Source organism: Eubalaena glacialis, chromosome 13 (genome assembly GCF_028564815.1).
Source record: "Eubalaena glacialis isolate mEubGla1 chromosome 13, mEubGla1.1.hap2.+ XY, whole genome shotgun sequence".
NCBI lineage: Eukaryota > Metazoa > Chordata > Mammalia > Artiodactyla > Balaenidae > Eubalaena > Eubalaena glacialis.
In genome coordinates, this window is record NC_083728.1 from 11,247,235 (window position 1) to 11,271,253 (window position 24,019).

Consider the following 24,019-nt stretch of genomic DNA (forward strand, 5'->3'; position numbering starts at 1 on the left):
GCCACCCGGACCATGCCCCTCCTCCCGCCTTTGGTACGTTCCGACGCGTCCTCTTCCCGCGCCGCGTTGACGTCATTCCGCTTCCGGCGCCTGGCGCAGTTCTGCCATGGCCTCCGGGGAAGCGAGCGGACCGTCTCCTAGGTCTCCGCGGGAGCCAGAGCCGCGCACCCCGCAACAAGACAAGTATTCGGTGCTTTTGCCCACTTACAACGAGCGCGAGAACCTACCGCTCATTGTGTGGCTGCTGGTGAAGAGCTTCTCCGAGAGGTAGCGCGCCCGGCCGCCCTCCTAGAGGAATGAGATGAGCTGGCTTTCCCGGCCTGGGTGTCGGCAGTTGGCTGCGAGAGGCGGCCCCCTGACTGGCTTCTCTTCCGTCTCCCGCTGGAAGCCTTGGGGAGGAAGCCACCCTACGAGGAAAGAGGCGGATACTTCCCGGGTTCTCTCTGTGTCTCGGGTTCTTATCTCTGCCCTTGGGTTTTGTGACACACTCCTTTATTATACACTCCCTTATACTCCTCACCCCGCTTTTTTCTTAGAAGGGCTGGCTGCCCTTTTATTTGTTTGTTTTTAATTTTATATTTGGCATGCGCCCGCAGCATGTGGGATCTTAGTTCCCCGACCAGGGATCGAACCCATGTCCCCTGCGTTGGGTGCTCAGAGTCTTAACCACCGGACCGCCAGGGAAGCCCCTAGCCACCCTTTTAATTACTGCGAGGCCGAAGGCCTGACCTCACTCCTCCCTCTATCTAGGTGGTCAGGATCTGCGGCAGGAGCCGGGACTCTTAAGTGAGGCCGCTCATTCCCGCCCGGGTGCTGAGGGCTTATGTAAGCATGAGGTTTGGGCTCCGTGGGTTAGGGAGCTGCTGCTGGGCTGGACATCCTTTCTGGAGAGGGCAGAAGGGCAGATTCGCCGGTGGATGTTTGATGTGATTGTTAGAAAGTGAGAGATTTTGGAGTTGAATTTGAAAGAGTTATACAGTTTTTTTTAAACTTCAGAAAATCGTGGTGTCAGTACGAAGTAACTTGTTTTACGGTTACACCAGTGGGATCATGTGTAAATCTTTGAAGATCTTTCCGTATCAGCACATACAAACTTCGCAAATTATTGTGAAAATTGGGTAATATCATGTGGCTGTGTTATAATTTTTCTAACCGGGTCATATCAATGAACACGGATTATTTCCAGAGTTTTTTTGTTTTTCTTTTTTGACTTTAACTTTACAAATGAGAATGGGGACTTTGTTCACAACGTATTTTCCAGCATTGAGAAAAGTGCTTGACGCGTAAGAAGTGCTCCTTACACTTTCTTACTTTTACTAGTATCGTGGATAAAGTCTTTGTGGTGGAATTGCTGAGTCGACAGAGATGTGCTTAGATTGATAGTTAATGGTAAATTGCTCTCAAAAAAGATTGTACCGGCTTAGGACTCTCCAACATTCATCAGAGAGGGCCTGTTTCCTCACCAACCAGCCAGTTTTATTAAACCTACATTGTTGGAAATGTTAATTGGTGAAAGATACTGCTGTTTTGATTATAATTCTTTGAATGAAATAACTATCCTCACATTCACGGCTTTTCAAAGTTTTTTATCCGTAGCTTTTAACCCTTTTTTCTTTAAGTTATATTTTGATTTCTCAAGCTCTTTCCAGATTAGAGAAATTGTCATGTAGCTGATCTTGTTCCAGCTTGTCTTCTGATTATACAGTATTTTTTGCTCTATTCTTTAATTTTTTAATGTGGTGCAGTTTATCTTTTCAGTAGTTTCTGTGTGGATATTTTTTTAATCAAAATGAAGTTTAATGACGGAAACAGCTATTTTCTTTTCAGATGGCAGTCAAATTACCTAAAGTTCGCTCAGCTTGATTCCTTTAACTACCTGACCCTCAGGTGGTGTGGGTGCTTTGAAGTGGAGAGGGCAGTAATTTTGCTTATGAATGACTCCATTTGTTTATGAAGTATATCTCTTTCAGAACAACAACTAGAATCAACATCTTAACTTTTTTTTTTTTTTTACGTGTTCATTGAATTTGTTACAATATTGCTTCTGTTTCATGTTTTGGTTTTTTGGCCATGAGGCATGTGGGATCCTAGCTCCCTGACCAGGGATGGAACCTGCACCCCCTGCACTGGAAGGCAAAGTCCTAACCAGTGGACCGCCAGGGAAGTCCAACATCTTAACTTTTTTTGGCTCGTAAAGCACATGCCTAAATTTAATGCACTGTGGGAAACTGAAATCATCTTATCTACTCTTAGAAGATAGGATGGGTTTTGCTTTCTTACAAGTTTGCTGGGGCCGACTTTTTTTTTAAGCTTTTAACAGTAGAATGTGTTTTCTGGTTGATTTCCTCGCATTTGTTTCTTCAAGCAGGACCAGAGGAAGCAGGATGTTGCCTTTTGGGGGGTTTGTCTGTATCTCCTTTTCTCTCCTTAAGTTTCCCAATAAAGTTAACAAAAAGAATGTTTTCTTTAAAGGGAGGCGGGGAGACATGTGATGGTGATCACAGGTACATCCAAGTATTGTGCTGGCTTGTTTTTAGAATAAAAACTATCACATGAAGTTAATGGGAACAACGAAAAGATGTTAATTTTTAAGCACTGACGGCTTTTGTAATTCTATGCTGTTTTGGTTTTGGGGTTTTTTTTTGTTTTTTTTTGATAGTATGGGATAATGGGTATAACTGTTTGAAACAGTGGTGTAAAAGACTGTCACCATTCTCAAGTGGGTTTTTTAAGGGTGAAATTAAATCAGATTTATTTATTCATGGATTAAATTAAAAAGAATAATCACCCAGAGCTACTCAGCTGACTTGATATCTTTAAATGTATTTTTGAAATATTTTATGTAACTAAGACTTGATATTAAAGTTCCACAATTCCATTTCCCAAGTAGGTATACAATTTTATATGATATCCTATCATATATAATATATATGATCACTATAATTTTTTTAATGAAAGAGTATGTTTTCTGTGAGAATTTTAACATCTCAGGACTGTATAGTAGCATTTTCCAGCAACGTACGTAGTTTGGAGGTGACATAGTAAATATTTGACATTTATTTCATTTGATAATTGAAGTTTTCCTTGGTGCTTAACATGGCAATAAATTTTCACTTATACCGGGGAGGAATTAGTGATTTTAAAATCATTTTTTCATTTGAGACTACTGTCCCCAAGCAGTACAAATTTAAATTTTTTTATTTTAGTGGCTTCAACTATGAAATTATAATCATAGATGATGGAAGCCCAGATGGAACAAGGGATGTTGCTGAACAGTTGGAGAAGATCTATGGGTCAGACAAAATTGTAAGTCATTTTTCTATCATATCAGTTATGTTTATATTGGGGAAAGATGATAAATGAACAGTGCTTAAATTCAGTCTGTCTAGAAACTGAAAAAGTTAAAGAGCAACTTATACACTTGGGGTTTAGATGCATTTTCATTGTGCTTGAGGTTTTATGTGTCTTTGATATGTTGAGTCAGTGGTAGGTTTACAGCACGATAGTGAGCCTTTGGATGAACTCTGTTTTTATGTCTGACTCTGCAGATGAGTTTCCTTGAAGGGCAGAATTAAAGCATGATACTGAAATGAGAAGGAATATTTATAGAGCTAGGTTGCAGTTAGTAATGTGTGTCTTGATCTTTCTCGCTCCCTTTCTCTAGGTATTCTCATACTTTCAGTAGAGCATCCTGCCTACAGCTAGCTTGTAGCTGGGAAAGGTGACTGATTGTTTTCATGTGAAACTTTTTTTTTTTTTTTTTTTTGTTCCCAAAGAACTTGGCATTTTTATTTTTATCTGTAGAACAGTCTTGTGGAAGTATTTAGATTGACTTTCTGAGTCTTAAACTTTAGATTTTCCCACTGTGCCTTAAAGCCTGTTGTTCTTCTACAGGAGTACCTTAGGCAGATGTAGAGTTCATTTTGTAATAGCTTTGTAATTTTTATTTTTGATCAGCGTTTTGGCTTTATAAACGTTGGAGCATACTTGTGAGATCACTTCAGCTAATTCTTGGGCCAAAAGCATACATTAAATCCAGATTTAATTAGAAAATACATTCTAGGCATTGGGTATTTTGTAATTTGTATAGACCAGAATTTCTCAATCTCAGCACTACTGACCTTGGGACCTGATAGGTCTTTGCTGTGAGGGACTGTCGTGTATGTTGTAGGATGTTTAGCATCATCCCTGGACTCTACCCACGAGATGCAGCAGCAGCCCCCCTCCTCAGTGTGGCAACCAAAAATACCTCTGGATAACATCAAGTGTCCCTCCCTTTGTGGGCAAAATTGTCCCCTCTTCCCAACAGAGAACGATTGGTATAGGAATAAAGAAGTCTCTTGGAATAGCCAGGACATGGAAGCAACCTAAATGTCCATCAACAGAGGAATGGATAAAGAAGATGTGGTACATATATATACAATGGAATATTACTCAGCCATAAAAAGGAACGAAGAAGTCTCTTGGAGAACCTTTATTGATATTTGCATTTCAAGAAATGGCAATTAAGCATCATAAAGAATAGGCTCTGGGTCCAGATATTCTTGATTAATCCCAATAATGAAATAATTTCTATGCAGTTGGAGGAGATCTTAGTTGGTGAGAAGCATTTAAAGAAATGTGTTACTCTTATATACATGGTAAATCTATCCTGTACTAGAGGTTCTTTCCATCTCACAGACGGACGAGCAATTCACAGAACTAGCACACCTCAGTCCTCTCTGAATGTCTCCAGATGTACAAGTGTACAGAGGAGATAAAAACTGAAATTTTCATCCTTCTAGCAGTGACTTCTGATAATGCTAGGTTCATATTTTTGGCCAACAGTTCCTCAGTTTTCATTAAGTTCTGGGCCAGGGCTACTGATTCACATAATGTATAGAATACTCTCATTATGCACTTCCATTTAATCTGGGAACATCAACCTAACTGTTTTGAACACTTTTGTCATAGAACCTCAGCCTTGAGGTGTGATTGATTGATCTTAAGGAATGCCTGATGAATTGATCTCCTCAAATTCTAAAACAACATGGTATTCAAAGCATTCCACTTTTCCCATCAATCCAATAAAATTTAAAATAATGAGGAAAAAATAGCATTTACTGTCATGATTTCCATGTGGTACCAGGGAAATTCCCTATTCATTCATTATTTTATCACTTTTAGGTCATTTAAACTAGAAAATTATGTGTGTGCGCGTGCACACGCGCCAGTAACAAGCTATGCCAGGGAGGGCACTTGCTTGCTTTTTAGGTGACATATATATATTTAGTTGGGGGAAAAATTAGGAACCACCTTACAATACCTCAGATAAAATATTCACAGATGCTTTGTTAGCCTTTCAAACTGGTTGAAATGAATATTTTAGAAAAAAAGCTAAAGAAAAAAAAATTTAACTCTTGAGGTGAGGAAACAGACTAGAGGTTAAGTCACTTTCCAAGGGTACATAGGTAATTAATAAATGGCAGGAGTGGGACCATAGAAAAATTGGAGGCACATATTCTGAACTGTTAACAATGATCACAGGGTGGGGAGATATGAGATTTGGAGGGCTTCTATTATGTTTGATGTACATGGCTTGTTTCATCCCCCCAACTTGAGATCAGATAGACTCATCTGTATTTTGTCATTATTTATAGTTTAGTATTTTTAAAAATTGTTTTGATAATGAAGTGTAACACACATTCATTACTTTTAAAATGTCAAGCATAACTATAGGATTGAGAGATTTGACTACTTAAAAATATTTGGTTCATCCCCAAATACCAACATATTATCTCTGACAAAGAGATCAGTATCCTAATCAAATGTACAGAAATAAATATTCATAAAAACAAGAACTACAGATGGTCAAAAGTGAAAAAAAAGAAATGAAAAAAATATGAGCCTCACTGATAAGAATTGCAAAATAGGAGAGTACGATTAGCCTTTTCTTAGCTGCAGATTTATTTTTATTTCTCCCAACCCGTTTTCGAGAGTACGGTAAAACAGGTCCACTCAAATGGTGTTGATCCTAGTGGAAATTGATACAGTTTTCTGAAGTGTCATCAAGATTTTCTACGATAAAGATTTTTACAAAGTAAGTTTTTTGTCAAACAAATCATAGTGTCGTATGGTATTTTCTAAGCAGGTGTGGTAAGCATTCTTCAGGGTATGTGCCCTGTACCCTTACACGCACTTTCTGTGAATTCACAGCTTCTTCTGATGACGGCTGAGTGAGGTGAGCTCTGTGTGCCCATTGCTGCCCTGGGGTCACACAGCAAATTAGCAGGGGGGTTCCATAGTCATCTACTAAGCCATCCTGCCTCATGTAAGAAAAAGCAATCATATTGATGTGAGGAGGGAAAAAAAGGAGAGGGGTGGAATTAGGGGTCTGAAAATAAAGCACAGGAGATGAAACAATTTGAACTTTTTATTACATAAGAAGTAAACAAGTATATTCTTGTCAAATGTAAATATTACCAGTAAAACTGAATTGGCCTCTGATGAGCATTTCTTGATCTGCATCCTGGTCCCTTCTCCAGGGGGAGACCCCGGTCCACATTTTGGTATATGTTACCCCAGACCTTTCTGTGCACGTGTGTATGTGTGTGTGTGTGTGTGTGTGTGTGTGTGTGTGTGTGTGTGTGTGTGTCTACATCTATAGAACCAGGTAATGTGGTTTTATATGTGTGTTTTTGTTTTTAAACATAAATGTAGTCTTCCTGTGTCATTCTGTTAACTCTTTAATTATACCTTGGTCATCTTTTGTCACCAGATTACCTCATTCTTTTAACTGCTCCATGGTACGCTATCTATGTAACGTGGTTTGTATTTTATATAAACTTTTGAACGTTCTGGAAATTATAAATAACAAAATTATCCTTTGTTTGAAAAAAAGAAAGTTTTTTTAGCTAAAACATAGGGTTATAGAAAATCTAAGATGAACTTTAAAGGATTTGCTTTTTCAGGGCAAATACCAGATGAGGTCAGTATTTTGTCAGTAACTGTTGAGCACAAAATCAAATAACACCTGACATGTGTGGTTTGATTTTGTTCAGTGAATTGTAATTATTATAGATGATTGATTGAATGTCTAGTTCTCCTCTATATAAAAGCTCATGGGGTAGGAATGTATTTTATCATCTTTGTTCCTCCCCTAGACCTATAGCAGCTTGCGTGTAGTTTAAAAAAAAAAAAGAAAAAAAAATCTATCCTGCTTAAATTAAACTGAAAATACTTTGGAGATTTGCAGTCTGAGGCAACCTGCTTACACACTGGCAAGTGCCGGGGGGCGGGGGAGGGGGGAGGATAAGAAATGCCCACTAGTGAGTCTACTTGAGCCCCCTACCTCAGAAACTTAGCGTCAAAACCTTGGCATTCTACTTTTCCAGAAATTTAGAGAAAAAAGGAAATAACAACAACTAAGTCAGTGCTTATATATGAAGCAAGAAGTGTAGAAAGACTAATTGATAAACTGTAAGGAGAAAGAATTTAATCTTAGGAATATAACCTGAAATCATGTCATTGGACCAATAGAGAATAAGATGAGATCATCCAAGCATAGAGTCAAGATAAGTGGATGGAGTATCAACATGTAAAATCACAAAGGGAATTGAGAAAACAAGCATGGCCATCAAATATTCCAAAAAAGTACAGAATAAGTGAGTTAAATACTCAGTTTTCCTAGGAAGGAATCAATAGACATTGCTTAAAATGATAAATCAAGTAATAGACATTAAAAAATGTTTTTTTGGTGGATAGCTCTGGGGTGCAGCGGGGGGCGGAGTTTAAGATTTGGTCTGTGGGGTTTGGGTGAAAGAATGTTACTTTTCCTTGAAAGCTATTAAATTATTTGATTTGTTACTAGATGCTTTTTTTTCCTTTGGCAAAAAATGTTAAGCATATTCTGCTTTAAGGTCTAATAAATGCAGCTGTATTTCTGTTAAAATGAGTGAGCACTTATTTAAAAAAAGTTTTTATTAGTCAGATTTTCGATTATTTGTGTTAAAATGCCATTTCTTATTCTTACAGCTTCTAAGACCACGGGAGCAAAAGTTGGGACTAGGTAAGTAGAACCTCTCACCCCTCATGCCTGCTCCTTGCCTTAGTAAGATTATCCAGTGTGTATTTCCCCAGTTTGGAAGACGGCCAAAATACAGTGACCTCCTGTGATGGTTTTTAATGATCTTAATGATATTCAGATGGTTTAACTTGAATTGCCTGTATGAGGCAAAGCCCACTTAGGAAAACAGAAACCACTGTAAGGCTTTCAATATAGGGAATTTAATACAGAGAGTCTGGTTACACAGGTGAAGGAATTGCTGAGAAGCCAAATGGAACAGTGGGGCTACTCAGAGATTAGTAGCAGCTGGAGCTCACTACCGCTCCTGGGCTGGAGCGACAATGGAGGAGATGGTGTTTTTAGAGCCGGGAACCCGGGCTGCCCAGAGGAGCTAGAATGGTGGAGTCAGGGATGCTTGGCAGAAGCGGGAGCCATGGATGGAATCTGGTCCATGCTGGGAGGCAGAGTAAAGGGGAGGACACTTGGACTTTTCCCCTTCTCCTTGAGATCTTCCTTCCTCCTGTGCCTCCCAAAGCTGTTTGGAAACCAGTTGACAAGAAAACAAATATAGTACCCTGCAATATAGAACAGAGAAGGGATCTAAGGGCAAACATTTAGACCAGCACACTCCCTTAGCTGTAAGTCTTTTGAACAGTTCTTGAAGTTACAAGTTTTTAAAAGGTGTTTATTTTTTAAAAAGGAAGCTTTTCCAGCTTTAAAATGTAAGGGGTTATAGAAAAGCTCAGATGAGGTCAGTCATTCTGAGATGAAAATCTTGAATGCCTTTATTTCTATTGTTGGTCACAGCTGCTTTATGTTGAAAAGTGGTATAATTTTACTGAGAAATTGGGGGAGCATGGGGGAAGCACAGTTCTTGAAAATTGAGTATCTGCTGTCCTGAAGACCCTCAGTTTCATGGCATGATCAAATGTTCTGAATATCTGAATCCAGAAGGTTCTTTGGGATTGAAATAATCTTGAAACTGCCATGAAAGCCACCAAGAATTACTAACCCGTCAGTGGAAATCCAAAAAGCTGGGGATAGTCACTTTTTAAAAAAATTAATTAATTTATCTGGTTGGCTCTTAGTTGCGGCACGCGGGCTCCTTAGTTGTGGCTCGCCAGCTCCTTAGTTGCGGTTTGCAGGCTTCTTCATTGCGGCATGCGTGTGGTATCTAGTTCCCTGACCGGGAATCGTACCCGGGCCCCCTGTGTTGGGATCGTGGAGTCTTAACCACTGCGCCATCAGGGAAGTCCCTGGATAGTCACTTCTTAACAAAAGAAGTCAGAAGAGTTCTGCCTTTCTAATAAGGTACTGTGGTGATTTGGGGCTAGAGAATGCAGGAATTCCCACAGCCTGTTCCTGACCAGTCACCCTTACCTGCCAAGTCCCCGAGGAATTTTTAGGCATGAGGGTGGCTAAGTAATTGCTAGCTGCACCTTTGGCCCCGGAGACAGGGCTCTAGTGTACCAGGCTTACAGTGTAGAAGACACTCACTGCGTAGCTTTTGTGGGACAGGGGTGATGGGATGAGCAGAAGCAGAGAGACTGGTTAGGTAGGGATCCAGGCATCAGAAGATGGTGCCCGGGACTAAAGTGAAATTGGAGACGAAAGAATGAAATTGAGAGATGTTTTTGATGGAGAATAATAAATAGGACTTAGAGGACTAATGTATGCTTTTCAGAGGTGCTTAGCAATTTCTTCCCTGTTCAGATGTATACCTAAGCATTTCTGGTGATTTCCTTTAATGGATATAAATATTTTCATTTTTAGGAACTGCGTATATTCATGGGATGAAACATGCCACAGGAAACTACATAATCATTATGGATGCTGATCTCTCACACCATGTGAGTGGTATGTTTCTTTAGAGGCTATTTATGATAGTCTTAGCCTGTTTTACTGACCTACTCTTTCTTTATTCTTTCTAAATTTCAGCCAAAATTTATTCCTGAATTCATTAGGTAGGTATTTCTAATATTTGAAAGAATTATTCAAATCATTTATCATATATTGATTTTGTACTTATTTTCATTTTTCATTCATTAAAAATACTCATGCTATTTTAATTTTGCTATCAAAAATGAAACCAATGTATAACTTTGAGACATGTGAATATTTAGTTATGTGACTAAATGATATATTTTAGGAGCCCTGAGAGGAGTAATCAACAGATAATTCCTTTATTACCTAATTCTTACAGACTACAGAAAAATATGAAAAGCAGCTTCCCTGTTAAATGGAATTAAGCCCTGCATCATAAGGGTAAAACACTGTGAATAGCTGGGGTTTATTTCAGGAATGCCAAAATCAGGACTCGGTCAAAAAAATTCATTTATCACATTAACAAAGAAAGCAGCATGACTGGGGACTTCCTGGTGGTCCAGTGGCTAAGACCCGGCACTCCCAATGCAGGGGGCCTGGGTTGGATCCCTGGTCAGGGAACTAGATCCCACATGCATGCCGCAACTTAGCGTTTGCATGCCACAACTAAGGAGCCTGCCGGCCGCAACTAAGAAGCCTGTGTGCTGCAACTAGGACCTGGCACAGCCAAATAAATAAATAAATATTTTTAAAAAAGAAAAGAAAAGCGTGATTAAGTCTATAGATGCTAAAGCGTATTTGGTAAAATTCACTAGCCATTTCTAATTAAAATTTTAATGTAGAAATAGAAGGAAACCACTTAAACATACTGAAGACAACCTGGTCCTAACACAAAGGTGTTTGTTTTTGTTTTTGTTTTTTTTGGCCTCACTGCGCGGCTTGCGGGATCTTAGTTCCCCGACCAGGGATTTAACCCAGACCCTCAGCAGAGTCCTAACCACTGGACCACCAAGGAATTTCCCCACAAAGGTCTTACTAAATGGTGACATGTTGAGTCATTTCCAGTAAACTCATCAATGATTATAGGCGTACCACCTATCATTAAACATGGAGATTTTAAGTAATGTTGTAACATAAGAATTTAGTATATATTGGTAAAGGATACAAAATTACATTTATTTGCAGGTAATGTAACTATATTTTTAGAAAACCCAAGAGACCATGACACCTCTCAGAATAAGAATTTGGAAGCTGTTCTGAATGTAAGCTAAATACACAAAAACAGAATCAGATCATGTCACTCACCTATTTAGAACAATTCCAGGAGTTCCTGTGAACACATGGGGAAAAATCCACACTCCTTTACTTGCCCCTCAAACCACTCGTGATGTGGCCCCTGCCTTGCATTCTGAACTCATCTTGTGCCCCTCCCCCTTGCCTGAAGTGCTCTTTCACTGCTCCTTAATGGCCAACTACTTCTCCTTGTTTGATCTTTGCATAAAAGTCACCTCAGAAATACCTTCTCTGCTTAGATCACCAATACACAAAAGCTCCTTTGACCTGATAAGGCAGTGGAACCAGTGGAGTAGAAAATGGGTGAAAGATACAAGCAGGCCATGTGCAGAAGAAATCCAAATGGCTAATAAACCTAAGAGAAGATATTCACCCTGGGATGTAGTCAGGGAAATGCAGTTAAAATAACCACGTATTACTATTAGTTTTTCAAAATTAAAGACCTATAGAACAGTACATCCAGCACCAATAAGATGATAGAAAATGAACATGGATATTGCTGGAGGAAGTATGAGTTACTACAGCCTTTTTGGAAAGTAATTTCTGGTGATATCTGTTAGAATTAAAAATACTCATAAGCTTTGCTTTAGCAATTCTGTTGAAAGCTCAACAGCTTTTTCTAATTGCCAGCTAATTTATTTTTTTCTGCAGGAAGCAAAAGGAGGGTAATTTTGACATTGTCTCTGGAACTCGCTACAAAGGAAATGGAGGTGTATATGGCTGGGATTTGAAAAGGAAAATAATCAGGTATATATGTATGTGCTCATGATTTCTCTATTTTTTTTTTAGTGTAACTACTAGAAATATGTTTTTAACAGGTATTTGGATTAAATTACCATGCTGCCTTGGAGTTTGTGGGATCAGATTGTAACTTCCAGAAAGTATTCCCAGATAGCTTCTTACCCACAATCTTTCCTGTGTTAGAGTATTTTATTTTGGATGCTTTTCACTTGGGAAAAATCAGCATAAACCTTTGAACCTTTCGTAGAAATGGTCTAATTCAGCACAGTTTGTTCTGCTGGACCTTCAGCTTTGATTTAAGTGAACTATTCATCTATATTTTTGGACTAAATATGTAATTTTTTCCATATATGTTTTTCAGTAATTTAAGACACTTCATGATTTCAGCTTTTACTAAGCAGCATAAAGTAGTGAGGCTTTGGAGGCAGACCTGGGTTAAAATCCTGATTGTGTCTTTTAATTACTTGTGTCCCCTTGCATATTTTACCTTTTCTAGGCTTTACTTTCCTCATGATAAAATGGAAATGAAATAAACTGTTTCAGTTTTCTATTACAGTGTAACAAACCATCCCAAAACTGAGTGACTTACAGCAACAATTTATTATTTCTCACAATTCTTTGGTTTGGCTACTGGTTCCTCTGCTGACTTCACCTGGGCTCACTCATGCAGTTTCCTTCAGCTGGAGGCTCCAAGATGGCCTCATTCATATGTTTGGCAGTTGGTACTGGTTGTTGGCTGGGCCATCTCAGTTCTCCTGCATGTGGCCGCTTACCTGGGAAGCTGGATCAGCTTCTTTACATGGCATCCTAAGGGCAGCACCCAAAAGTACCAAGGCTGCAACTGCAAGGACTCTTGAGTCCTAAGCTCTGGGGCTAACACCGAATTAATTTTTGGTCCAAGCAAGCCCATAATCAAGGGGTGGGGAAATAGAATCCACCTCTTGATGGGAAGACCCACAAAGAATTTTTGACCATATTTAATCTATGGCACCTAGGTTGTTGGGAAGATGTGTTTCTATCTCTAAAGGATCTATATAGCTTATTGCTTTTTGTGTAACAACATAACTTTGTATAAATTCTTACTGATAGTATTTTTTATCACCCACTTCATTCCTACTGAAGGTTCTCTTAGGTTAATGTCACTTTTGCCTCTTAACTGTTAAACCTTGGGCAAGTATTTAAAACATGTAAGAGCCTCAGTCTTCAGTGAAATGAAGGGGTTGGATAAATCAGTGGTTTTCAATCCTGCTGAGCATTGAAGTCATGTAGGGGGAAAATTATACGCAACTGCTCCCTGTTTGTCCTCCCTTTCTTGTACACACACATAACTGCAGACCATTTGAATGGATCTCCAGAGGTGGTGCAAGAGCATCAGTGTTTTTCACAGGCTCCCAGATGATTCTGTTGTGCAGCCAAGGTTGAGAGCAACAAATCAGTGATCTCTCAGGCCTCTCTGAATTTGGTCATTAAAGCTATTATTTAAAATCAGGGAGTCCTAGTCAGAGACAATTTACAACCTTTAGTTGGATCATTTAGTTGTATTGAGTTGTATCTGTCATTAGTAGTTAATGTCTGCACTGACTTTACAGTATAAACTCCTGAGAAAGAGTCTGTATCACTTGCTCAAGGTCTCATTTGTATGGTCCAGAACCAGAATTTGAACCCAAGTCTGTCTGACTCTTGCTGCATTTTAATTAAAAGACCCCAATTTTAAAATGCATTACCTTAAATAGATGTACAAATATATACATACACACATGGACACATACACATAAATACATATACACTCACATTCCTTTGATTACAACCATTTTGGTGGGTAAACTATGTCCTGGAATTTTTTTGTAGCTATTAGAAGCAAACTGAACAGGAAAATGTTTCTGTTAGCCATTATGCCAGCTGTATCCGTAACCATGTTATTTATATGAAATAGACACTCCTGGGACTTCCCTGGCAGTCTAGTGGTCAAGACTCTGCACTTCCAATGCAGGGGGCTTGGGTTTGATCCCTGGTCAGGGAACTAAGATCCCACATGCTGTGTGGCACGGGGTAGGGGGGAGGGAGGGGAAGGAGAAGAAGGAAGGAAGGGGGGAAGGAGAAGGAAGGAAGGGGGAAAGGAAAAGGAAGGGAGAAAGAAAGAAACACTCCTAAGGAGTGCCTTGATGGTTACCCTGGCTTTGGAGAGAAACTGTTTTCTCCAGGCTGCTTCCCCTGCTGCCCTCCGCCCCTCCGCCCCGCCCCCCCCCCACGGCCAAAAAAAAAAAAAAAAAAAACACCTTTTTTCTGAATCTGAACACTCTAAAATAATCTGAGCCCACTAAAATATAGTTGCAGTACCAAAGTCATTTTTTCCAACTGTACTTCACATCTTTTTGAAATGTTAATAATAGCTATTAGTCAGTAATAGCTTATAGTTGATTGACACTTAGTTGTGTTTGAAGCACAGATCCTAAAGTCATTGTTAGGGACTGAATGTTTCTGCTAGAATTCATGTGTTAAAGTACCTTATGCAGGGAGTGTTGGTATTTGGAAGTGGGGTTTTGAGGAGGTAATTAGGTTTAGATGAGGTCCTGAGTGTGGGGCACTTTTGGTGGGATTAGTGCCCTTTCAACAAGAAACCAAGAAAGCTTGGCCTTTCTCCTCCTACCCCCACCCTCAGCCCCTCTGCCCCTCTGCCCCCCTCCATTTGAGCACACAGCAAGAAGGCACCATGTGTAGGCTAGGAACAGGATCCTCACCAGGAACCAAGTCTACAGCACCTTGATCTTGCACTTTTCAGCCTCCAGAACTGTGAGAATTGAATATCTGTTGTTTAAGCCACCCAGTCTGTGGTATTTTGTTATAGAAGCCCAAGCAGACTAAGAAAGTCTCAGAATGGAACTTTTGGTCAATTTCCAGAAATTGCCAAAAACCAAAACCCTCTCCCACCTGCACACCTTTAAAAACAAAAAAAAAGCCATTTTAATGCAAACTGACCTATTACACAGTTGGAAACTGCCATCACTTGGTGATTTGAATCTGAAAAAGAAACTCCGGATCCCTGATAGATCACTTTTGCTGTCTAGACAGATGTTTGTAATTCTAAATCATGACTGTTGGCAAATATGTGAGTTGAGTTAAAAATCTATTACCATTCTCACCTAGAGTTTGGAAGAATGAGTGTTTTATGGTCACCTCTATATGTCACATTCCAAGAATAAAAATCCCTATTTTCTGAAAAATGAGAACTACCAGATCTCCTTTCACTGACAAATAATTTCTGTTTGTTCCATAGAATTAACATTTTTGTGAAATAGTGTTGCATTTATGAAATTAGTGTAGCATTTTTAGCACTCTACACTTGGGTGTATTTCTTTTGTTTAGAAATTGTATTTTATAAAGAAAATCTTTTATTTGGCAGCCGTGGGGCCAATTTTATAACTCAGATCTTGCTGAGACCAGGAGCGACTGATTTAACAGGAAGTTTCAGGTACAGTGAAAACCTGTGATTGTGTGTTTTCTACTATTTACAATTTCTTGCCTAAATTTCTTGCTTTATAATGACTTAAAGAAATACTTTTCGTTTCTATCCCATTTTTGTTCTGGAACGCTAAAAAAGACAGACTGAGGTTGCTTAGAAGCTGCTAATGAAGCCTAAGCATCTTAAGGGAAAATACTGTGCTTTTTAAAGAGCATGGATGACGGGTTAGTGTGCTTGTTAACATTAGTATCACTGCTCAGCCCTTGAGGGGCCTGAGGTGACCACGGACTGCTCATTCAGAACATTACTGAGATGGGCTTCAAAAACAGTGCCTCTTCCAGTAATTTTCTGCAGTTTATAGCATTGTCCACAGAAAAGTTTAAAATCTTTAATATTTATGTAGAGCTTTTTCAGTTTCCTTATTCTCCATTTTTTTATAAAAAAAAAAAATTCTTGTTTAAATGGAGCAAAGCCTCCTGCTAGGTCCTTGGGGTCTTTTTATTTTTGTTTGTTTCTGGGGGTGTGTGTATTATCTCTGAAACTATAAAATTTCTGTTCATCTACTTTAAGGCCCAGACCCATGCATTGGGTACTTTATATTACTTGGTATTTGCTTCTATCCATTAAATAATGTTGATTCTTCCATACTTCATTAGAACACACAAACACACAAATTAGGAGCTGGCTGTTGAAGGTTAACTAGTACCACTAGTGCAACTGCAAGTCTGTTGGATAGCAGTTCAGAGATAGTAAGACAGAGTCAAAAGTGAAGAGAGGAGCCATCGCAAATTAGAGGTCAGATAATGAAAATGAAACCTCTCTAGATTTAAAATGTAAATTATTTTGAAAGCACAATTTAGTGTATAAAAGATAGATAGGGACCCCATAAATATATCCCTTCAGTTCCGCACTTGGAGGCAAATGAATGATGTGTTATAAAGATCTCTTGATTTCCAGAGGAAAAAAAAAGATTGTAATTAAAAGAAAAAAAAAGATATTGTGGTGGAGGAGACAGGGGTGGCAATGAAGAGAAATAAATCTTACAAAGTGACTCTTACAGAAATAAAGTGACTCTTACAGGGAAAGAATTCGTAGCCTAATCCTAGTTTTAAAGGTACTGCTGAAACATTATTCCATTATCCCACCATCATGGTTCTTCCCATAATCCCAGACCTCCCTCCCCTACTTAACATCATTTGACATATATCTTTAGTTTCTACTGCTAAAATCCCAAACCATGAAAAGGTGCCTGAAACACAGTAGGTTCCTCAATAAACATTTGTTATTGAATGAATATTACTACCATCAGAATCTCCTTTCTTCACATTTATTCCAGACTTATTCTTTGGAGTTCTGATGGAGACTGGGGGGGTAAAGGAGTGCATACCACTAATCCCCCTCAGGTTCCTCTAAGGATTGTGCTTTAGCCTTATAGCCACCTAAAAGCTTGAAAAACCAAAAGGTGGGGTAACCTGAAAGGAAGCCTGAGAAAATATGTGAGTTCCAGGTATAAAACCCTCTGGCATTATAGATCCAGGTGGCTTTAACTACCAAGAGAACAAAGTTACTGCCTCTCCTAGCTTTCTCAAAAACAAAAACGGCAAGAAGAGGTAGAAATTGCTGCCTTTCTACTCACTGAGGCTCAGGGGTTTTTTTGTTTTTTAACCTCAGTGACTCTGAAAATAGGGAGCTCCTGAAGAACGTGATTGAGGTCACCCATAGGACTTCCCAGCTCCTGTCTTTCTTTGTAAATCTGATGAGCTTTGCCTTTGGCCTGCAGTCCATCTAAAGTTAGGATGTGCATTCGCCCAGTTTAAGTGTCTAACTGTGACCTCAGTTGCTGATAGCTGATTCCCACCAGGATTGCCTCATCCTGTGATCCCTACTTCCTGTCTTAACCTAGCTTAACCAAGCTCATCCTAGAGGGACTTAGTTTATCTCAGGAATTTATTTAGATCTCAGGAAATAGGAACTTCATAGACATTTATGAGGAAATGCCTGTTAACTACTTCTTTCTTGTTATCTAGTTTATATTGTTGCTTCATCATCTGTCAACTCTGTTCCAGTATTTGAAACAGTTTCTCCCCTTTCAGCTTTAAAAATAAATTTTAAGAAAAATTTAAAAACTACAAACGATGGGAGGGTTCTGCTCCACATGATTCACTTTATTACCATATTTTTATAATTTCTGATAGTGTGATAGGAAGATAATTCTCTAAGAGATACTAAGAATTCATTTTCAAAATTGTCCCAAATTATTTACCAAATATTTTTATGGCCTTTCCAGTTCAGGACAAATGTATCATAATCATCAACTGTGAGAGCTTTTCTATATACAAATGGCTGGTGAAAGTTTAAGGTTTTATAAATACCAGTGAACTTTTTGAAAGGTCAGGATACATGTAGGCATGTATATTTATCCAGCTGTACATATACATTTTATTTTCTTACAGGTTATACCAAAAAGAAGTTTTACAGAAATTAATAGAAAAATGTGTTTCTAAAGGCTACGTCTTCCAGATGGAGATGATTGTTCGGGCAAGACAGCTGAATTATACTGTTGGCGAGGTATGGTAAATAGTGTGTTATACTCCTCATAAAGAAACAATAGGGTTACTTTTTATCATAAAAAGGTTAATTTTCATAAACTACTAAATAAATATGGAAGGCTTCCAGGTATCCATGCAAAAGGGTGAAAATTCACATTTCTTTAAAATTAATATATTTGACTTACCAAGACTCAAAGCATAACAGAAGGCAGCACTCCCTTTTAAATAAATAAAAGTTACCGGTATCTTCTTCCTCCTTTCCCTTTCTTCTGGCTGCTCAGCATTATGGGATGAGTCTGCCGCTTTTCCCCGTGTCTCAGCCATCAGCCACCCTACTTAAAAACGCGTGGTGAATCCCTTTTGCCCGTTCCTTGCCTATGAGTACATGAAAAGGGCAGGAATTGGGGGAGCAGAGGGGATTTGTACTATTTACAGCCAGCTAGTAAGTTCTTAGGGAAGACTCTCCTCGTTTAACAATAATATTCTTATTCAGAGCAAGAAAATAGCTAACTAGAATGTTACTACTGTTGTGGAAGTTATAAGATTTTTAACTTAGTGCTTAAACAGTGACAGCTAAATTTGATGGACTACTGAAAAAATTAGGTGAAAGGCCATTTTACTTCTTTGGGCATATAATTTTTCTGGGAAGCTTGAGTAAACCAACTTAATATTCAGTATCAATGCTTTTCAAAACACTTGTAGCTTTGGCTAGATGACCTATTTTTAGATAGTAAAATGCATGTTTAATTTTGAAGACTTGCAGGTGCACACAGTTACTGTAAGAATCCCATAATTCAGATTTACCTTGAAGGACTTGCTATCAGCGGACTAATCTTGTTTCTATTGTATGAGTAATTGTTGTATGCCTGCTATGCTTCCTTCCTAATATTTTTGAAGACTCACTTAACATATATTTTTTTAACTAGGTTCCAATATCATTTGTGGATCGTGTTTATGGTGAATCCAAGTTGGGAGGAAATGAAATAGTCTCTTTCTTGAAAGGACTATTGACTCTCTTTGCTACTACATAAAAGAAAGTTATTCATTTATACTTAATCATGTTCATTTCAATTTAAACATAAAAGAAGCCTGGTTGCTGATTTTTATAAAATGTACTCTTAGAACATAAATCATAAGGTAAGGTAAATTTCATGCAAATCTTTTTTCCTGAGAAACTCCATTTTATATGTCAAATTAAATTAGAAAAATGAGCAGTGTTCTCAATTTTCGTTTACATTTTGCTGTACTAAGACCTATAAATAAATGTATATGAAATTTTTGCATAAAAATAATGCTTTCATTAGAGTATGCAAATGCAGGATTTCTTACATGGGAAAGATTTTGAAATATTCTTTATAAAAACTGGATTCATAGTTCTGGATTCATACCTAATACATGTCAGAAGTAAGAGGAGTGCTAATTATATTCATGAAATACACATATGATACATGGCTGTTTCTATATGAACTAAAAAAGAAATAACACACCTCTGCCCTTTTTTTTTTTTTTTTTTTTGGCTGTGCTGCGCAGCTTGTGGGATCCTAGTTCCCCAACTAGGGGTCAAACCCGGGCCCCCGGCAGTGAAAGCGCCAAGTCCTAACCACTGGACTGCCAGGGAATTCCCAGCTGTAGTAATTTTTAAACAACTATGTTTTTTCCCTCAAAATATTTTTCATGTTATTTCAGGACCCTTAACAAAGCATACATCTTTAGTAATATGACTAAATCCCCTATAGCTCTTCTGTTGACAAAACTGTTCTGCCAGTTGAAATGTTCAGTAAAGCCCTCACAAATATTCTATTTACCCACCTTAAGTGGGTATTGCAAAAAAGATTAATTTCCAAGTATAGCATAGCTTTTAGATCACGCAGTGTCTTTTAAAATTTTGAGTAAGGCATACTTTGAGCAAATAAGCTTAAGATCACATTGCCTTTCCTTTGCAAGTAAAAGGAAGGGGCGTCTCTTAAGTCATTTAATAAGCATATTTAGTGAACAGTATTCCTATTACTGCATTTTCCTGGCTTAATTTGGCTGCTAAAGAAATTTAAAGTCTGATTTTTCCATTTGCATTTCTAACAGATCCTACCAGAAATAAATACCAGAGTATAAAACCTTTGGTGTCGTTTTGAACATTACCTATTCCCATAGTTGAATCCATAGGACACATTCCAATAAGGGCCTCTACTATTCTGTTTCCCTTTTATGCAGAGCTGAACAGCTGGCCCACCATGGACCCCTCTTCCTTGGGGAAGTGACTTCTCTCATCACTAATAACAACTAGAAAATTTATTACCACTGATGTAAAATAATTTTTTTTGAGTGTTTAGATTCTTTCTCGTCTGAACCCAAAGTTAAATTTTCATTGTCAACTATGTGGAGCAGAGATTAAATAACCACCTCAGAGAACCCACTATAAAATATTGTCTTCTCAGACCTCACTAGAGTAGGTACCTCTTGCCTTTTTTAGTCTTTTGGTTCTTATTCCCACAATCATTACAGCACTATCATTATTTACAGTAAATTATTTGAGCAGTGAAAACTTTCACCATTTGGAAGTTATTTAGAAAAGAATCTGGACTATTTAGATGCATTTTTGTAGTAAATCTGGTGACTTAAACACTGTAAAATCTTTTTAAACATTTACATGTGAATCCAGCATCCCTTTTTACTTTGTAAATGGGGCCAAGGATGAAATCCAGATGTTCTCCCTTTGTATTGGTATTATCTCTGTATGAAATCTAAGTATACCTAAGGAAAACTAAATTTAAAATTATTTTGCTTATTTCATATTAGTTCTTGCCTGTCTTCTGCAACATGGAATTAGCTTCTTCATCTTTGTTTCTCTAAATCGAATGTTTTGGGTCCCCTCCTCCTTTTTACAACTTTTTTCAGCTGTTGTTTTCCCTTGAAATACTGATTTGGCTTTTAAAGATATAGTTTATCACAATTTCAGAAATTAACGGAATACTGTGTTGGATGAAACAGCTTGTTAAACCTGCTAACTGAAGCCTTAGACATTGAGCTATATGTAACCACAATTTGTTCTGTTTTCAGTAAAGTCAGATTCTTTTGGAATGTTACGTATGGTTTGAAACTATTTTAACATGAAATTTAGAGAAACAGCAAAAGATAAGTGTAAGATGTACAGAGCACATCTTAACAGGTTTGGTTAATCCTTCACAATGACATTTATTACTTTTAAGTACGTCTAGCCAGTGATAGACACTCATATGCGCTCAACTATAAAAGGTGGGTTCAAGAATGTTGAGAAGACAATGTGTTGGTTGGGGTTGACCTAAATTTACAGAGGCCCACGTTGTGTCCTATGCTGTCCAAATTGTGGGAGCACTAAAGGCTTGGGACTACAGTCTGTGTGGTTTTTAAGGATCTTGTGGAGGCCCACTGGCAACATCATTTCTCATCCTTGGGCTTCACTAGCCCAGTGGCCTCAAACGCTAGGGATCCCACTTGTTTTCTTCAGGCCAAAGAGAAGAGTCCATCACTGATTCGGAAGAATGTCCAGCCCCAGGGCAACAGCCGGCCTTCTGTAAAACACAGGCCTGTCCACTGAATAGCCCACCCCACCCGCAAGGGGTCAAGCATCCATGGTGTTGGGTCTCATCTCAAGTCGGTGTGTGAAGCACGAGGCCCTCACACCTCATTTAAAGCAGGAGGTGTCGGGCATGACCATGACCGGCCAGGTGTGTCTGCCCTTCCGGCTGCTGCCCAGCCCGAGAGCGCGGGCTTCCCAGCACGTGGAGCCGCGGGGCTGTGCGCACGCCCCCTCCCACCAGATGTAGTCCAGGCCCAGCTGGGCCCGCGCAGGGATCCCCAGCGCGGCCACCTGACTGAGTGCAGCGCGTGCTGCGGCCCTCTGCTTGTGCCTCCGCCGCCGGCGCTGTGGCCAGGGGAAGGCGCCCGCCGTGCACACGGGCCGTGGAGGCGCACTGCGGCCATTATCGGCGGCGCCTCCTAGTGGGTCAATGGCAAATCCTCTTGGTTCTCGCGAGAGTTCCCCCTCAGTGGGGATTATATAATGTCCCTTAGGTGGGGGTGGGGGTGCTGGTGCCACCCTCCCTCAAAAAAAGTTAGGAGCAAGCACAGGTAGGAGTAAGAATTGTCTATGGGGGGGGAAGGGTACTGTCTCCCACTGCCCCCCCTAGTTAGCTGGACAATGAGTCCTCTTATGCTAATGAGGTACTTACGTCACTTCCGCTCTTTCTCGGCCGCCATTTTGGCTAGGGCAGGTTCGGGGACTTGCTCCGAGGCGCTTGTATTGTCTGCTGAGGGGAGACGCGGGATCAGCCCCCCTCCCCCGCCCGTTGCTGCCGCCGCCTCCGCCGGCCCGGTCTCCCATCCGCCGCCCGCCGGGATCCATGAACTGAACTCCCGCCCCCCCGGCCGCCGCCATCTTGTGCCCCCTCCCCCTCCCGCGGGCAGCGCTAAGGGGGATTTTGGCGTCTCCTCAGACACAGCTCCCTCTCTCGGTCCCCGCTGCTGAGGAGTGAGAGGAGCGCGGCCGTCGCCGCCCGCCTGCCCGCGCCGGTGAAGCCGCCTCTCCCACACCCTCCGTCTCCTCCCTCCGCCCCTCCTTTGTCTGCACCGCTCGACGACGCTGCCGCCGCCGCCCGCGCGGGGGACTGGAGGGAGCCGCTCGCGCCGCCGCCGCCGCCCGCCGCTCTGCTGCGCCCGCCGCGCCCCCCGGCAGCAGCCGCGGCCGCGGCGCGAGCCGGACCCCGCCGAGGCCGCCGAGTCGGAGCGCGACGAGGCCCCGGGCGCGCCCTCGCCGCCGCCAGCGCCGTGCCGCCGCCATCCGCCCGCCGCCCGGCCCCCGAGCACGCCGGCCCCGCGCGCGCCTCGAGGCCGAGTCAAGGTAAGCCCGGCGGCCGCCGCGCGCGGACCCACGGCCGGCCCCGCGGGCGCATTATTGTTGAGACCGCCAGCCCTCCGGCCGCACACGCTCCTTTGCATACTCCGGTGCTGAGGGAGCGCCCGCCCCGGCGCGGACCGCTACCCGGGCTCTTGGTCCGCGGTCCGGGCGCCTCCTCCTGCAGCCCGACCCCCCTTCCCCGCCCCGTGAGCCCGCGGAGGCCAGCAGCCGCCCCGGCCGCCGGAGCTTTTGCGGCTAGTGGCATCTCCCTCCACCCCGCCCCCAGCAAGAATCGAGCTTCTCCCATCCCTGGAACTAATCCCTTCCTCCCGCCCCCCGCCCAAAATGAGCCCCCCCACGCACACCCCCAATCCCTGGGACGAGCCTTCTGCCAGGTCTACCCACCTTTAGCCGGGGGAGGGGGGGAAGAGATTGGGGGGCGGGGAGCATGCATGGCACGGAGTGAAAGTCTTTGCCTCCCCTGTGCAATCCTTCCTCCCCAGCAAGCCAGCTCCCCTCCTATCCTGACCACGGAGTCCTCCACCACCCCCTTTTCTCAATCGCAGCTGCCTGGTCAGCACGACCTCTTGCGAGCATTCTGAGCCCCAACTTTGCAGTAAGACGATAAAAAATGGAAATCCAGAAAGCTGCGAAAGATTTTTTTCTTTTTTCTTTTTGTGTGTGTGTGTGCAATGAATGGGGAGTAGTTCTTTGAGCACCCTTTTATTCACCTCTTCTTTCCTCTGGGCTGCCTGCCTGCCTTCCCCTCCCCCCAAACCTGGATGCCTGTCTGCTGGAAAAGGCGCGATTGCTTCTCTTCCTCTTCTGCCCAAGACCAGGCGCTAAGGTCTAATAGTCTTTTCAGCCACACACATACCCACACTGAGTCTTCTTGATGTTCTTGCCTTCCCAATTCCTCTGGACAGTTCTTGCCATAACCCCATTTCTCAGACAAAGGCTTAGGAGGGAAAAGAACCAAACTGTTTCCTGTGTTTGCCATTTTGATGCTGTCCATCCCCACACACCCAATCTCTTTCCCTGATGCTTCTTGTGCCAGTGTCTTGAACCTTCAGAATGGGGAAAAAAACAAAAACAAAAAAACTCCTGGGTAGCTTGATACAGTTTCCTTATAAATCCGCATTGTTGCTTCTGGTTTATGGCCTTGAAGAAAATACCAGCCCCCACCCAAAATGCACCGCAGCCAAGTCGGCTAAAGGCGATGAGTGTTGGAGTCAGTA

At 41.1% G+C, this 24,019-nt stretch overlaps 2 protein-coding genes and 1 long non-coding RNA gene across 8 annotated transcripts in view; 2 read left to right on the plus strand and 1 right to left on the minus strand.

Annotated features, from left to right (window-relative positions):
* Positions 1–93: 93 nt before the first annotated feature.
* DPM1 (dolichyl-phosphate mannosyltransferase subunit 1, catalytic) lies at positions 94–20,986 on the plus strand. Its single transcript, XM_061209779.1, has 9 exons — positions 94–267; positions 3,207–3,306; positions 8,014–8,047; positions 9,818–9,894; positions 9,983–10,008; positions 11,813–11,908; positions 15,303–15,371; positions 17,816–17,930; positions 18,838–20,986. Exons 1-9 carry the CDS (start codon positions 107–109, stop codon positions 18,940–18,942), a joined length of 783 nt encoding a protein of 260 aa, XP_061065762.1. The 5' UTR covers positions 94–106; the 3' UTR covers positions 18,943–20,986.
* On the minus strand, positions 8,254–23,837 carry LOC133104101 (uncharacterized). 5 transcript variants are annotated; one of them, XR_009703482.1, is made up of 3 exons: positions 23,659–23,837; positions 22,117–22,191; positions 8,254–8,619 (listed from the first exon to the last, which is right to left on the minus strand). It is a non-coding gene; the product is annotated as an uncharacterized LOC133104101 (long non-coding RNA). The 5 variants fall into 5 exon arrangements; XR_009703480.1 differs by lacking the exon at positions 23,659–23,837 and adding an exon at positions 22,926–22,988 and having other exon boundaries at positions 22,117–22,194; XR_009703479.1 differs by lacking the exon at positions 23,659–23,837 and adding an exon at positions 22,885–22,959 and having other exon boundaries at positions 22,117–22,194.
* Positions 22,717–24,019, plus strand: part of ADNP (activity dependent neuroprotector homeobox) — a 29,816-nt gene continuing 28,513 nt past the window's right edge. Inside the window, exon 1 of one of the 2 annotated variants that reach the window (XM_061209777.1) lies at positions 22,717–22,784. The gene's annotated coding sequence lies outside the window, so the exon portion shown is untranslated. The remainder of the gene's footprint in view (positions 22,785–24,019) is intronic. The other variant, XM_061209778.1, reaches the window with a different exon arrangement.